Raw genomic sequence first — 14948 nt, 5'->3', positions numbered from 1 at the left:
CTGCAGCTCGTTCAGGCTTTAAAAGCAGATGACAAACCAAAAGATCAACAATTCTGTTTTGACATGCTGCGGAAACTTAAAGAAGATGAGTTTTTTAAAAAACCTCTAATTATTCATAGACGTTTCATTATTTATCATCCAAGACGGAAATTGACTCGACTCTTGGGCTCAACCTGAAAACTAAACAACATAAAACATTGATTATAAAAACTTCATCTGTTTATGTACCCAGGTAATATCAACAATTGCCAAAACTATTGGCCTGTAAACTTCTAGCGGGGTTAGAAAATAGCGATATGGCGATAAACTGCAATATTTCTTACAGTACACAATACTATACCGATATTCAGTAGCATAATATCTAGTATCATATTTTATGCGCTACTATAGTTCTTCTATTGTTTATAGTTCAATAAAAAGTATGTGTTAAATACAATAGTTACACATTTTCTATTTGCAATGAACATGTAAATATTTACTTCTTATTAATTTTTGTGTTGGAATTATACTTCCAGCAGCTAAATAATAGCAGTCATTACGTCCCCCGCTGACTCAGGATGAGAGGATACAGTTGACTTTAAAGCTGATGTTTGGACATAATTTGGTTTCAAAACAAAAGAAAGCAGTCACAACTTGTCTAAGACTTATATGGTCTGTAAATTCTCCAAAAACAGAGTACTCAAACAATACTACAAATATATCCTTGTTACTACAGTAAAACTATATATCCTATCGTTAGCCCTGAATCATGTATGCATTGTATGGCCAGATTCTTGCTCATAACTTGATACAGATACAAAATGGATGGAAAAAAAAATTGCTTTAAATCACACTACAGTGTAAAATAATAGATTATATCATGATGCTCTGCTGGTCAAGGATTGTGTCGTGAGTCACTGAATTCTAGTGACGTTGCCAAGAGCATCACTTGCACTGATGGAGGACAGGTGTTTCTTTGTGGAATAAACCTTGAGAGAACTCGGCTCTGGCTGCCACTCCTGGTGTTAACCGGTCACATGTTGAAAGAGATGAATAAAAGGTGTAATAAAATGGTGATAAAATGGTCCCTCAGTTGGAGTTCTTATGTGTGGTGGTCAATTTAATGGGTTTGGCTACTTCAGCTGGAGCTAGTTTTACCACTAACCCCTTTAGACTCCATGGATTAAGTCGATGAAAGAGGTTTTTTTTTTTTTTTTTGTAAAAGTGTGGGCACGGAGTCATCCTAGAAATTCTAGTGAAGAAGTAATCCTGAACATCAAGGACGAAGGAATGCTTTGAATGAATCATTCAGAGATCAGTGGGTAGTGCAAATCAGATCTTTAAAACAGGAAGCACCTGGAGATTAAAACGGAATTGTGATCTGAATAGATTAAGCCGATTTTCTAAGAATTAATTTCAACATCGACCTGAAAAGATTGGTTCACGGTAATGAAGATGTCCTGTCTTGATATCTTCACCTGTCTTGGTTGTGTTCAGTCCCTCGAAGCTTTTTCTCGGGGAAAGAACCTCTTCATTAACACACTTCAAGTGTGTCAGGAGGAGAAAAAGACTCATTGCAGTATTTACCAAAATTAAAACTTCACTCATTTTTTACTCACTCAAGAGTTGGGATTATTTTCAGAGTAATCGGCTCCTTTTGAGAGTTATAGACAAAAATGTTTGTTCATTTTAATGCAGGTTTTCCTCTTGCAAAAGAAGCACCAAAAAAACATCCAAATACTTCCACAGTGCTCGTCTGTCTTGTGTTGAAGCCTCGACATGAAAACTTGTTCAGAAAAAATACAAACAAGTCTATATTTAAAGCTGGTTTGTAGCAGATGTTCCCAGTGTCTCGGGGTGAAGCTTGCGCATTCGCACTGACTTCAGGAATGTGTGTCAGTGCGGAGAACCAAACAAACAAAACATTAACAATAAAATCCGTTTCTATATATTCTGTGAAAATGATAGTAAGCAAGTAATTTTAATTTATATAGGGCTTTTTCCAGACCAGGGTCACAAAGCACTTAAACAATCAAAACAATATTCAATAAAGTGTAAATAATAAATAATAATAATAATAATAATGATAAAATAAGAAAATGTGCGGTTATTTATTAAAGAATCGCAACAATGATTGGCCTGTGATATTGAGTTAACGATTTGGGGAAACGCTTTATTTAAATGTTCCTTACAGAATATATATATTTAAAATGCATATGGGAAAAAAATAATTAAATCGAAAATTTCAGTGGCTGGAAAAGGGCTCTAAAAACAAGAATACAATTTACTGTAATCATTTCCTTTTTAGACTTTTTAAAATGTATTTTGAAACAATTCCTAATGTCAGGGCTTCATTACAAGAGGGACATATCAGTATTACAAGCAGTATGGAGGTATTTGGATGTTTTTATGCGTCTTTTTGGACAAAGAACGTTAGCCCCGGTACCGACTGTCGTATGGAAATTTGAAATACGCAGATTCCTCTAAAAATAATCCCAAACATTTGAAGTAAATATATTCTTTTAACAGACAATTAAAACGCTTTAAAGTACTAAGAGACTTGTTAAGATACCAGAAAAACAAAACAAAAAACAACAAGAACCTATCTTGCTTGTAAAAAAAATAAAATCCTGACATTACAGTTACACCATTTTTAGACTATGGAGAATGGGACACTTCACGGTGTCGTAAAAACCCTCGCTGTGGCAAAATGACTTACGAACAAAGAAACCTATTGAGAATTGTCTTTTAATTAACAAAGGAAAAGTGAGTCCTCACTGCTGAGGTTGGTGCTGTCGTCGGCATCTTGTCTCGAAGGCTGAAGATCAAGTCCTCCATGTCCATGAAGGAAATAAATTCAATACCAAAAGTGGCTTAAAAAGCACATTATGGACATGCTGAGCAAACAGCCTGATCTGTAATTTGTTGTTTGGCCTCGGGAAAGACGCTCACTCGAAACATCCACAGTATCTTAATCCTGGTTTTACGAGTAAGCGATTAAGGTGAAAAAAAAAATAGAAATGTTTATTTAAAGCAGCACCGTCATGCATGTAAACGTGCTTATAGTCCAGTTTAATCCCTACCTAAATATTGACATCTTAAAGATGTATTTTCGTGCAAAAACACAAAATCTAAAATAAAATGAAAGCAATATTACTTTGTTTAAAAATATTCCAATCTTTTTTGGTAAGATAGACTTGAGCCCGACACACCTGGGATGCCTCCGGTATTTCAGTGTCTCTCCATATGCGAGTAAAAACAGGAGACAAATGCAAGAAAATAAAAAGTTAAGAATTTATTTCCCCTTTCCCTCCCGTTTCCTGTCGATCTCATTTTAAATAAACACAATTCTGCGACTCTACCTGTCAAACAAGTGGATCTGTAAACAACTCAATGTTGTTTTTAACGTTATAAATAAATAAATCATCCCGTCAGCTTTTAGCAGTAAATTATTTGTGAATACACGACAATGTGAAAGTCTGAAGGGTTTGATGTGTGAATATTTTTAAATATGAAACGTTTCAAAATGTTCACAGCAGCCACCTATTTGCCTCCTCTTGTTCGCTTTCATCACTCGGTGCATAGAAGTTAGACACGGTTGCGTAGGTTGTGAGTGAACCGTCACATTTTTACCTTTTTTTTTCTTCTTCTTCTCTTCAAGCCATTCCGAGTCACAGTCACATTCAATATTACAACTTTCTTTCATAAAGTCTTTTATTTATTACAAAAATAGTTTACATTAGAAAACACAGTCCACTTGAAACGACGGGGCACCTCAATCCAAACATCATCGACAGTAGAACTAAATATTCGCTCAAGAAAATGACACCGGACGTTAACTATTTGAGTAAGTACCAGATATATACTTGCCTTGAGTTTGCTTACACAGCCGAGTCTTTAAAATCTGCTTGATTATGAATCCTTCAATATCATAAGATATATATCAGTGGTACCCAACCCCCCCGGTCCGTGGACCAGTAACCGTCTGTTGGGCATTTTGTTGCCGGGGCCACGAAAAGACAGAAAAATACAATCTGTTCAATTGATATTTACTTACTGGAAGGTTGTATTAAAGCCAGTTTATTTCAGTAAAGTTCACTAAAAAAAAAAAGACAAGTTAACCAATGAAACTTAGTGAAACACAAACTGACTTTACTGCCCAGATGAAACTGGTCTGTGGTGCAAAAAAAGTTGGGAGACCCCTGATCTAGTGGATGGTTTGTCAGATATTGGCCGGGTTTCCCAGATTCCATCATTCCTAAGTACGTAAGAAGGTTCTTAAGAAGGGTTGGCTAAGAAGGAGCGCTAATTTATGGGCAGTTCAACGACATCCGTTTCCTTGATATCTGATTGATGTTTTCTTGATATCTGTTAAATGCAACAGGGTTGTTGATATATTTAAGGTAAGATAAGGTAAGGTAAAACTGTATTGATCCCTCAGGAGGGATTTATGTCTAGTTGTTATAAAAGTCCATACATTTTATATGCTTTACTTGGTTTATCGGTGTGGAAACCTCTAAGTTATAGTGTCTTTTCTCATTTTGTTGTAAAATTCCTACACCCCTTGAATGTATCATTCGTGTATGATGATCAAGGCAGCAAAAGTAGAGGCGCGTTTCCTCCAGTGTCATACGCACATTTGTTGATTTACTGCAGTGTGTGAATGCGAAAGGGTGAGTTTAATGGTGTTTTATGGATAAATTAGACTCACAAATGTAATTTAATGTTTAACAGTTGAGTCATAGTAGTACTATAAACTTATATATGCAGATGTATGCGGAAAACTTAAGCGCGTAATTCAGAAAAAAACTTTTTTCTTCTACATGGATTATTGGTTTATTACTTGGAAAAGTAAACGATAAATGAGTGGGTTGGCTCCATCTTAGTGAAAGACGTTCAAAAGCTAAGAGCGAAACACGTCTTTCTTTCATAGCGTTCACTCCAAAGAAGATCGTAGAGTTTCTTAACCAATCTGGGAAACCTGGGTATTAACTGTTGTTGGAAATTGCTTAGATATGCATAAAAACAATGTATGTAATCATGTGAGGGGACTTTAAGAACATCATTTATGTTGAGCTGTTAGCGATTATAAGCTGCTTAAACTGAAATTTCGCAGACATCAAAGTAGATGAAAGAAATCCTTTAAAATACACATGTAGGTATTTGAAGCCATTTATAAAATATATATAAAAAGAACCCTCAGCTATATACTTTAAGACAGAATTAAAACGCAACCATTCAAGTGTAGGTACCAAGAGAACTGAAGCATTGAACAAAAAATAAAAAGAACATTGTACATTTAATTGAAGCTTTCACTAAACATATCCGAGCTGAAGTGTAACTGAAGAAGCTGCTTGAGAAATGATTCATGCGCTCGAGGACGAGATGAGCATCTGATCTATTATTTCCTGCATCTGTCTTTCACGGGCGCCAAAAGAATCTCCGGTAGCAGAATTAAAGCAACAATTAAATAAACCACTATTTCAGAGGTATGCAAGCTTATGGCTCGCGGGCCTGATCCTGCCCTCCAAGACATTTGAACTGGCCTACCGTAGCCCTTAATAATGAATCTTATAACAAAAACTGTAGTTTTATTGCACTTTCAAAACGATATTTTTCTGCTTCTACCGTAAGTCGCGAAGCTCCTGTTTATATGACGCAACATGGCCGCCTTAGAGCGACGGAAAGGTGACACGGAAAAACAGAAGATTCAAGGACAAATTGCACATGACACAATCCTGTGTGGCTTTTGTGTGTAGAAGTGTGCACCGTCAACAAGGACACACTTTGCGTTTCAATACACAAGAGCAAAATGATTAGGAAATAGTAGTAGAAAGATTGACCTGCCAACACGCTGGACATCCTTCCCAAAATCTGGCCTGGTTAATTTAAAAAAAAAAAATGTGCAGCCTCCATATAAGGGTTCCAAAACTTTTTTTCTTTTGTAATGAGGGCCACATTTAACGAAGAGAAACTGTGCTGGGGCTAAACTAGTGATGGTCTGATGAAGCTTCATGAAGCAGTGTCATTATTCTCAGAGTCCACTAGATGGCACTATTTTCCGTTGTTTTGAACAACTGCTCTAATGAAACATCACATCATTTCTAAACTGATGGCGCCACCTACTGACCTCGAAACATCATGACACGGCATCATAGAGCTTCATCAGACCATCACTATGTTAAAGTATCTGCTTGAATAATCAATTTATAATGGAACCCCCGGCCTGATTTCATAGTAATCATAAGCAAGTATATTTCTGGTACTGGATGCTACCAAAGTTGGTTCTGGTCGATGCTCATGCCGTCTGTTTGTGAGCAAAAAAAAAAACAAACTCATCAGAAGTATTTCTAACATAAAATTCTAACCATATCCTTCACAAAAATACAACAAAGTACGCATTTTTTAGGAATGTTTCTAAGAAAGACATGAGCGACGGACCAAAGCAATATAAAGCAGTGGAAACACCAACAGCTGTTGGTTTCCACCATCGTGAATATCTAGATCAATTTTAAATAAATCCAGTTTTTTTTTTGTCAGTCGAGAGCGGGATATGATTGATCCACCTGTCAGGATCCCTGCTCGCCATTCATCCGTCTTCCTGTTGACATACTGGGAGGTCACTCATCTGTAAACATAACTATCTACACCCCCATCCACCCCTAGGGTGCCTTCACCTGTCTTCTGATGTATGTCATGGTGTCACTCACCTGTCAAGCTACACCCCTCTATATCCCAAACACTACTCTTCACCCAGACTTCATCTGTGACACATCCGTTACTGTCAAGAGTCAAAAAATATTCTCTATTTTCTCTTTGGTGCATACAAATGTTTACCCAAATCTCATCTGCGGTACAGTGGATTTGACGTGATTCTCTTGGTTGACGGTTCAAAGGGATTTTTTGTATAAAACAATATCTATATAACGATTTGTTTAACAAATACATTTGACAGACATTTTTTTTTTGCGATATGTTCCCGCCTGTCATCAGCCCGCAGAGGTCGACAAGTACAAATCAGGTAAAGGAAAATGTTTACGAGTCATAACTGAACATGGATAAACACTATTATTACCTTTCATTAATGTCCAGTCTGATTCAATAGATGGAAAATATGCACACGTAACATGGTTATTACCTCCGCCCAGGAGATTACGTGATCATCAATTTCAAAATCAGATAAACAAATTTCAAATAAAATGTCTGAAAAGGTTGAAAATGGGACAAGGAACAGATGATTAAAGGTAATCTTCAAAATATTTTTGCTAAATGCAGAAAAAAAAACTAAAGTTGGTCAACATTTAGGTGACTGTGTTGACGGAAGGTTCTTCATTCGACACTGTTTTGGGGTTGCTAGCTGAGACCGTTATGGCTTTGATCACTCAGGATATTTACCAAGGTAATGTCATTGATTTTGACTAAGGCTACTTAGTTTTATCTTGCATTTTGGCAGTTTGCTGAAATGAGCTCCATGGTGGAGGAAGTGCTGTGTCTTCATTTTTCTCTTGCAACAATAAAGTTTTATTTTATGTTAATGTCCTCTAATATATTCGGTTCGTATGAAGAAAGGGACACAAAAAATCTGATGAAAATACTTGATTCTGGCCTAAAGCTAGCAGAGTCAATGATGTTTTCACTTTGGACGGCCATGACTTGAGCAGTAAAACTAGGGCGACCCGCTCGGAAAGTCTGTGAGTGTGTTATGACCTCCAAAGTGCTTCACATAAGAGGGTAAGACTTTACTTTAGAAGTGCTAACAGAAGTGTTGAAGATGAAATGCGAAAACCAAGTCTAGTTTTGCAAAAAAAATGCATATGCATTACGTGGCAACCTGTGCAACGGAGATTCCATGACAGTTTTTTCACTTATAGACACTGGCGGAATCCGATTTTTTTTTTTTTCTCATCTTGGCGGGTCACATGGACACGGTCAGGTTCTATGAGTTGGTTTCCCAGGAATGGTTGTCAGGTGAAAAGAAAAAGAAACAAGCTAGGGGGCGCTAATCCGTCTGAATCATGGCTGTTTCTAATGAAAACAATCATCAAATCTATGATCTTATCTAATGCTGCTTTACTCAATCCTCTTTGGCCAGAAACTCTTGTTTACACAACTTAAGAAATGCATTAACGTTAAATAACCAAAAGTCTTTAAATAGTAACATTGTCAAGACTATTTAAACTAAACCTCATCATCTAACCAGGATTTGTAATGTTGATGAATGAAAAACTAGAGCATCTTCACTATAGAAAACTAAATGTTTTGTCCATTTTAAAATCATCGTTTCATTGCAGATTTGACCTCTCCTCACCGTGAGCATCTTTCATAAATAAAGTGACTCTAAAACCACCTCCTTTCGACTAAAGTCTGAAGCGATCAGTCATTCCAACACTGTCGTGACACATATGATCATCAAGTCATTAAGATAAATCATTAAGTACAAACATAATGAAGGATGTTGTCATCTCAAGACGCGACCTTGTAGACGCCTGGGATGACGTGTAGAATAAATAATGGGGCATCAGATAAGAAAACGTATTAACAAAATATTCCTCCCATCTACGTGGTTTGTCGAGCCCTCGTGTTTTCTCCTCCCCGTCTTGGCATCATAGCAGTTCGGAGCTCAGCGCCCGCCAGAGTGTCCAGAGCGGCGCCAGCAGCCAGAGAGGAGACGGAGAGGGTCGGACCCCGAGAGGCGAGGCAGAGTCCGAGGTGCAGGAGCAGACCTCGAAGCCGTTCTCCGCGTGGTCCGGGCGCTGGTGCACCTTGACCCGCGTCTCCGTGCTTTTGGGCTCCGAGTCCGGGGAGTCCGCCTGCATCTCGGTGCACAGGAGCCAGTCTTTGGCGATCAGTTGAGGGAATCCCGCCTCCGCCTCCATGTCGCTGCTCGGCACCCGCCAGTACTCCTTCCCCTTGAAGAAATAGGACGAGCCTTCGAATGGAGACGCAGAAAACTGGGATCAGCATGAGACTTTTAGAGAAGAAAGAAAGCAAAGAAGCACTTCAGGGCCACAAAAATGAGTATATATTGCTTACGTTGGAAAATGGTTGACTCATGTCACAGTAGATTATTGTCTAGATGGTGACCAGTAAATATGTCTAAGTGTTTAAGATGACATAAGAAACTTAGATTATTGATGTCAACATTTATACAGAGATTTCTGGTGTTATGGGAAAAAAATTGCTTTGAAAGTGAAATAATGGGAAACAAACACAGAGAACTCACATTTGATTTTCTGAGACTCTTATGTTTGTCTCTGTGTTGTCTTGACCTTTTAGGTATTTCTTTTATTGGGTATTTTTTGATTGTTTAAGCGCTTTGTGACCCTGTTCTTGAAAAGCGCTCTATAAATACTAATTACTTACTTATATATTGAGCAACAAAAACTGAAAAGACAATATCATAATCACACTTATAATTCCTCGTAAATTTATGTTTTGTTCAGCCTGTCACATATATGGATCTCGAAGCTGATGAGTTAATAAAATAAAATGTAAAATACAGGCCAAAAGTTAGGACATACAGTATCTAACAGGGTCATTTAAAAATGTTTGCAATTTTTTCGGTCTGGCTGACCTTCATTTCTTAGAGTTTCTCTTAATGTAACAGATTGATTCTTGTTCTAATATGAATTCCAACAGTTGTCCAAATAATAGTTGTCATAAGGCTGTTTCAACCTGACTTCTGCACAACACAACGGATGATCCAGACTCCATTAAAAAGAAGAAATTCCACAAAGTAACCCAGACAATACACACCTGTGAAGTGAAAACTATGTCAGAAAAGGCTAAAAGTCTGGACGAGACTAGGCATATTTTCCGTTATTCAAATGTATAATTATTGAACATAATTTCACATGTATTCACTCATAGCTTTGATGCCTTTAGTGATAATCTACAATCTAAATGGTCATTAAAATGAAGAAATAACATTGTATGAACGGGTTTGTCCAAACCTTTGGCATTTACTGTAGAATTCAAATCATATCGTCTGAAAATCCAAAAGATCCAATGGGTTGATTCAAGCTATATTAAGTCTATGTTCTTGGTGTCACTGCAGATGCATCGTCCTAGAACCTAAAGTTCAACTAATGTTAAGTGTCTCTTAAATTGATCTTGGACCTCTATTGTACTGCATGTACATAAATCATGTTTAACATAACCACACCCACTCTGCTGTGATTGGTCAAGCATTGAGGTTTGTCATCAATCCCAAATGTCTCCACCCCCAAGGGACTCCTTTTATAAACAAAGCAAGGCGTGATTACAGCTGGCTGGAAGAGGAGTGACGCCATTATTAAGTCACAATGAACTCCGATCTCATAACTTCTCGTTCGCCGGTATTTCAGAGGAGGGAGAACTTTATAAAGTAATAACTTCAAAATATCATCATGATGAGGGTGGTACTGCATCTTGGAGAGGAATACTTCAATGTGTAAGTCGGGTTTTGACAATAGTTGCCCTTTACGTTTCCTACATTAATGTCAGAACATCAAAATACTTCTTTTGATTATATATGTTTGTGTGTTTTCTCCCAAAGAAGCTGGGACAGTTAAATATATTAGATATTAAAACGTATCACTCACATCCCTTTTTACACAATCTTTAGCTTCAATGATCAACTAAATTTCAGGGAAAGTTTGGAAAAAAAAAGCATCTTGTTCCGCAGGAAAAAAAAATCTTTTTTCATCCTAAGAATGCAAAACACTTCCTAAAAATGGCTCGTGCAAATGTGGCGAGTGTTTACATGTAAGTTTCTGTTACTTTTCGCCGCTAGTGTTGTTCTCATTTTTCTGCTCCCTCCCTTTCATCATCTGTATCTCCTCTCTCCTCTCGCTACCCTCCAGTTCTCTCTTCATCCTCCGCCTGTGGGAAGCTTCCGAAAGGCTGATGTTCAAAGCTTTGATGTGCCGCCCGAGTCCCCCTGCCCAGAGGTCTGATGCTATGTGAATAGGTGCCTGTGTTGGTATAGATACGTCTGCTTCCATAGATTTGGGAGGATTTGTTGGGAATGTCACTTTTCCTTGTTGCATTTTGATTCTATTTACAAAGACATCAAAGAGCCCCGGGGTGAGACTTGTACGGCTGGCAACGGGTTTGACTTAACACTTGTCCTGGAACAGCCAACAGGTAAACAGAATTAGGGGGAGCTTTGTCCAGGTGAAGGAAAACCAGAAGTCTTTTCCATCATTGCCTTTAGACTGCTGAGGTGGATTTTGTTTCATAGAATTCCTTTAATCTAAAGTCATATTTTTTATTGAATTTAAATCTGTATATTTCTTTGTTGCTGTTATACTGTCTACAGAATGTGACTCCTTTTTTTCCCTCGATGTTTTCTTTCTCTGAATAGATTTTATATATATTAAATATATTGAATATGCCTCAAATTCACGATAGGAAAAGATTAAACATACAGTGCACATATTAAAATAAAACAATAATAATAAAACAAATGGCAATAAAAATAATAATACAATAAAAAATAATAATAATAAAAAAGGATAATAAAAGGGACTATAAAACAGAGTACTACAATAAATAGCAGTAGTGCAAAGCAAAGAAGAAAAAGAAAATAACAATATAGAATGAATCTCAATACATACAAATACAATTAAATAGAAATATTTACATTTATACTGAAAACACGATCAGGAGATTAAATCTTTTTAACCATAACCACACCCACTCTGCTGTGATTGGTCAACTATCAAGGTTCGTCACCGTGGAACATCAATCCCAGAGGTCTCCGCCTCCAAGGGACTCGTTGTATAAACAAAGCTGGAGGTGACTCCAGCTGGCTGGCTGGAGGAGTGAAGAACAATATTGCTTCATATTGGACTCCGTTCTCTAACCTCTATGACTATTGTGAGGAGCCGACCGAAAAAAAGGCCTCAAAGTGATGGGAAAACTTACTAACAAGAATACAAATATGAAAAAAAGGAAAAAAAATAATATGAAAGAATAGATATGGATTTTACCATCTTGAGTTGAATTCTCATGAAAGTATTAACTTCTAGAAACACAATTTAAATGCAAATGTTTAATCCTGTCAGCATTGACAAGATCTTAAATAAAGGATTAATAAGCGACTCTGAACTGTCTGCCTGTCGTCCATGTGTGTCATGACCAATTTTGACCAAATTTACTATAATTTATAATCACTCATAGATCTCCTTCATAAATGTAAAGCCCCATTAACTTTCATCTATGACTGCCTTTAAAAGCTTGATGTTAATTTTCATGTTTTGTACCTTCATGATTTCATGGTATTTGCTTCTTACACGTTTTTATTTCTTACACATTCCTCGGCTTCCCTTTCATCAGACGCATGTCATGATGCTGCCAGATTCAGTGCTGTCAGTCAAACACTCACATTTGAATATGCAAACAGATTATGGTTTGACGATGTTTCTTTTCAGCACCACAATTACACACTCGAATAATGCTAAAATATGCATATCGACAATATAAAAACACATCAGCAGGAATACCCGAGAGTTGCTGCTGAATTATCGTCCAAATCCCTGAAACCCTGTTTATTCTCATAGATCACAAAATAAAGAGATATATTCTCTGCTGATGTAATTGTAATCATCATCAGTGACAACAATAGTTGAGCGCTACTGCACATTGTCCTTTGAAATAAAGTGAACTTTTCTTTGGCACATGGTAGGCTAAGAAAATGCACTTTGGAAGAAGACACAGACTGTTCTAGCGACTTGAAAAAGAACAGATAGAACAGGCTAAATATATGTTGGCTTAGAAGTAATGACCAGGAAACAGTCTGGACTGGAGAAAACCTTCAGCAACAGCAACACACTGTATTTCTCAGCTCTTCAGGCATTTACTTGGAAAAATAATAAAAATTTCCTTTTTAAGATTAGCTTAAAGCTTCTTCTGATGACCAATTATACTCCATCAACACACAAACAAGGGTTATCTTAGGTTTGTTATGGTTATAACAAACATAATCTTAAGTAGTTCAGGTCCTCAGTGGGTTCTAGTCTAATGTTTCTTATTAGTGGCACCCCCTGAAAGCCCAGAGCTGATCATTAGACAAACTCTGGTCCAAAAAGCATGAGGTCAATCTTGTGTCTTTGAGCCAGAATAGATCTGTTTTTTGGCTAATAGTGTCAAGCTGTTCTGCCTCTGCTTCAAACGCCTCCTTTTGATTTCCAAATTGTAATTTCACTAATTTCCTGATGCGAGTTTCTCTTGATGCAAAACACACCGTTGTTGACGAACCACAGACGTGGCTTATTCTCAGGTTCTGACCCTCATTCTGATCACATTCTGGGCTTGCATATAACCTAAATCTGAGAGGTGTTAAAAAATCATTTTGAAGTCCAGAGTATTAGAGACACATCAAAGGGATTCTGCAGTCAAAACGTTAAGCATTATGATGACAAAACACGTTTAATATGTCAACATTGCCAACATCTAGGCAATGTTTTCGATGAGTTTAATTACATGCCGTAAAAACTCCAGATGCAAGTTGTTGTTTTTTTTTTTTCGCATTTTTACACCCTTTAAAAAATGCATGATGACGATGATAAGCCATAAGTAAAGATGAGTTCAGAGGAGGAACATCTCTAAACATAAACATCTTAAATGATTTGTTTCGAAACTACTTGGTTTAAGGGCCATAGTCCAAAGTCAAATACACAGTAATATTTCAAGTTATTTATTATCTTAATCACAAAATATGTGAGTTCATATCTACAGAAGGCAAAGACGTCATATTTACCAATTAAAACTTTGCATTTGAAAAGTTCATTATATCAAAGTGAGCATCTTCCAGATATAACAAAATCCCTCAGTGAAGCGAGAGCTGTGGAGCATTTCAAGAAGTTAAGTAAGTGCCTACTTTAAAAGTCTTGGTGAAGCAATGTGGGCAAATTATATTAGAAATAAGTGGCAGATTAGCTACAAAACAGTGCCTTCATTGAGAGGAAACTTCTCTGAATATAGTTGGTGCGTGTGAGAAATGTTTCAAGCCTGGTTAAAAAGAGATTCCTATAAAATGATGAACCTCCAGCCCAAAATAAAAAAAACTCCTAAGACTTTCTTTTCCCCAGAAACCACCGACAGCTCTCCCTGGACAATTGTGAGATCTAATCCCTCCTGAGTCTTTCTTCAAAAAAGACTTTGGACAAAATAAATCTTCAACCATGACTGTTTACTTTCTTCGCTGGCTATAGTGCCTGACCATGGGTAAAAGCAGGAACTAGTAACTTTTCCACCTTACTCACCGCACCTGTCACAAGCTTGATTTAACACTCGTCATGTCTGGTTTGATGGTCTAAGGATTGGGTCACTGGTTTTGCTGATCAAGTGGTCCTGCTCTTCCTAGGGTCGTTCTTCTAATTCCGTTCTCAAGGAAATAGGTGGGGAACCCATGGTCGAGGGTGCTACCCCCTCCTGTCTTGATTTAAGGAGTTTAACTGTCTTTGGATCTTGTTCATTAGTAAGGGGAGGTTAAAGAATTGAGAAAGTAAAGCCCAAAAATGGCAAAAATCTCACTATACCAGTCGATATACGTCCTTTCCCCTCACAGCTATGGTCTTTAGTGGACGGTACTGAACCACAGAACAAGCTCTTGGGAACAAGTGGCCAAAAAGTTTTCTTTGTAGCCTGGCTGACCTCTCTGAGAGACAAAGATGACATAGACAACCCTTAATAATTAGAGTCTTAGATAGCTCAACTGTTCACCAGTGGTAGGATCTAAATTCGGGAGAACGGGTAGGATCCTGAGAAAACTACTCCCATACGACAAAGATATATTTGTCCTGATAAATGAAGAGTGGAACCGTTAATAAAAGGTCAGTTCCAGCAACTCAACGGAACCAAATGTTCACTCATTACAAGCTGCATGGTCAGTGGGCCGCCCCTCAGTCCAGGAGAATCCGCCCTGGTCGAGTGCTTCCTTGAGGTCTACAGAACATTGGCTGGACAATTACCAATGAATCCTG

The 14948-nt window shown here is 37.5% G+C and overlaps 1 protein-coding gene across 1 annotated transcript in view; it reads right to left on the bottom strand.

The window, feature by feature from the left end:
• Positions 1-7432: 7432 nt before the first annotated feature.
• The window catches only part of LOC148079508 (matrix metalloproteinase-17-like), a 97401-nt gene continuing 89885 nt past the window's right edge, over positions 7433-14948 (bottom strand). Inside the window, exon 10 of the mRNA XM_087791098.1 lies at positions 7433-8908. Coding sequence (XP_087647224.1) covers positions 8583-8908 — 326 coding nt within the window. The 3' untranslated portion in view covers positions 7433-8582. The remainder of the gene's footprint in view (positions 8909-14948) is intronic.

This window comes from Callionymus lyra, chromosome 5, assembly GCF_982586985.1.
Source record: "Callionymus lyra chromosome 5, fCalLyr1.hap1.1, whole genome shotgun sequence".
Lineage (NCBI taxonomy): Eukaryota > Metazoa > Chordata > Actinopteri > Syngnathiformes > Callionymidae > Callionymus > Callionymus lyra.
This window is presented reverse-complemented; position numbering and strand designations above follow the sequence as displayed.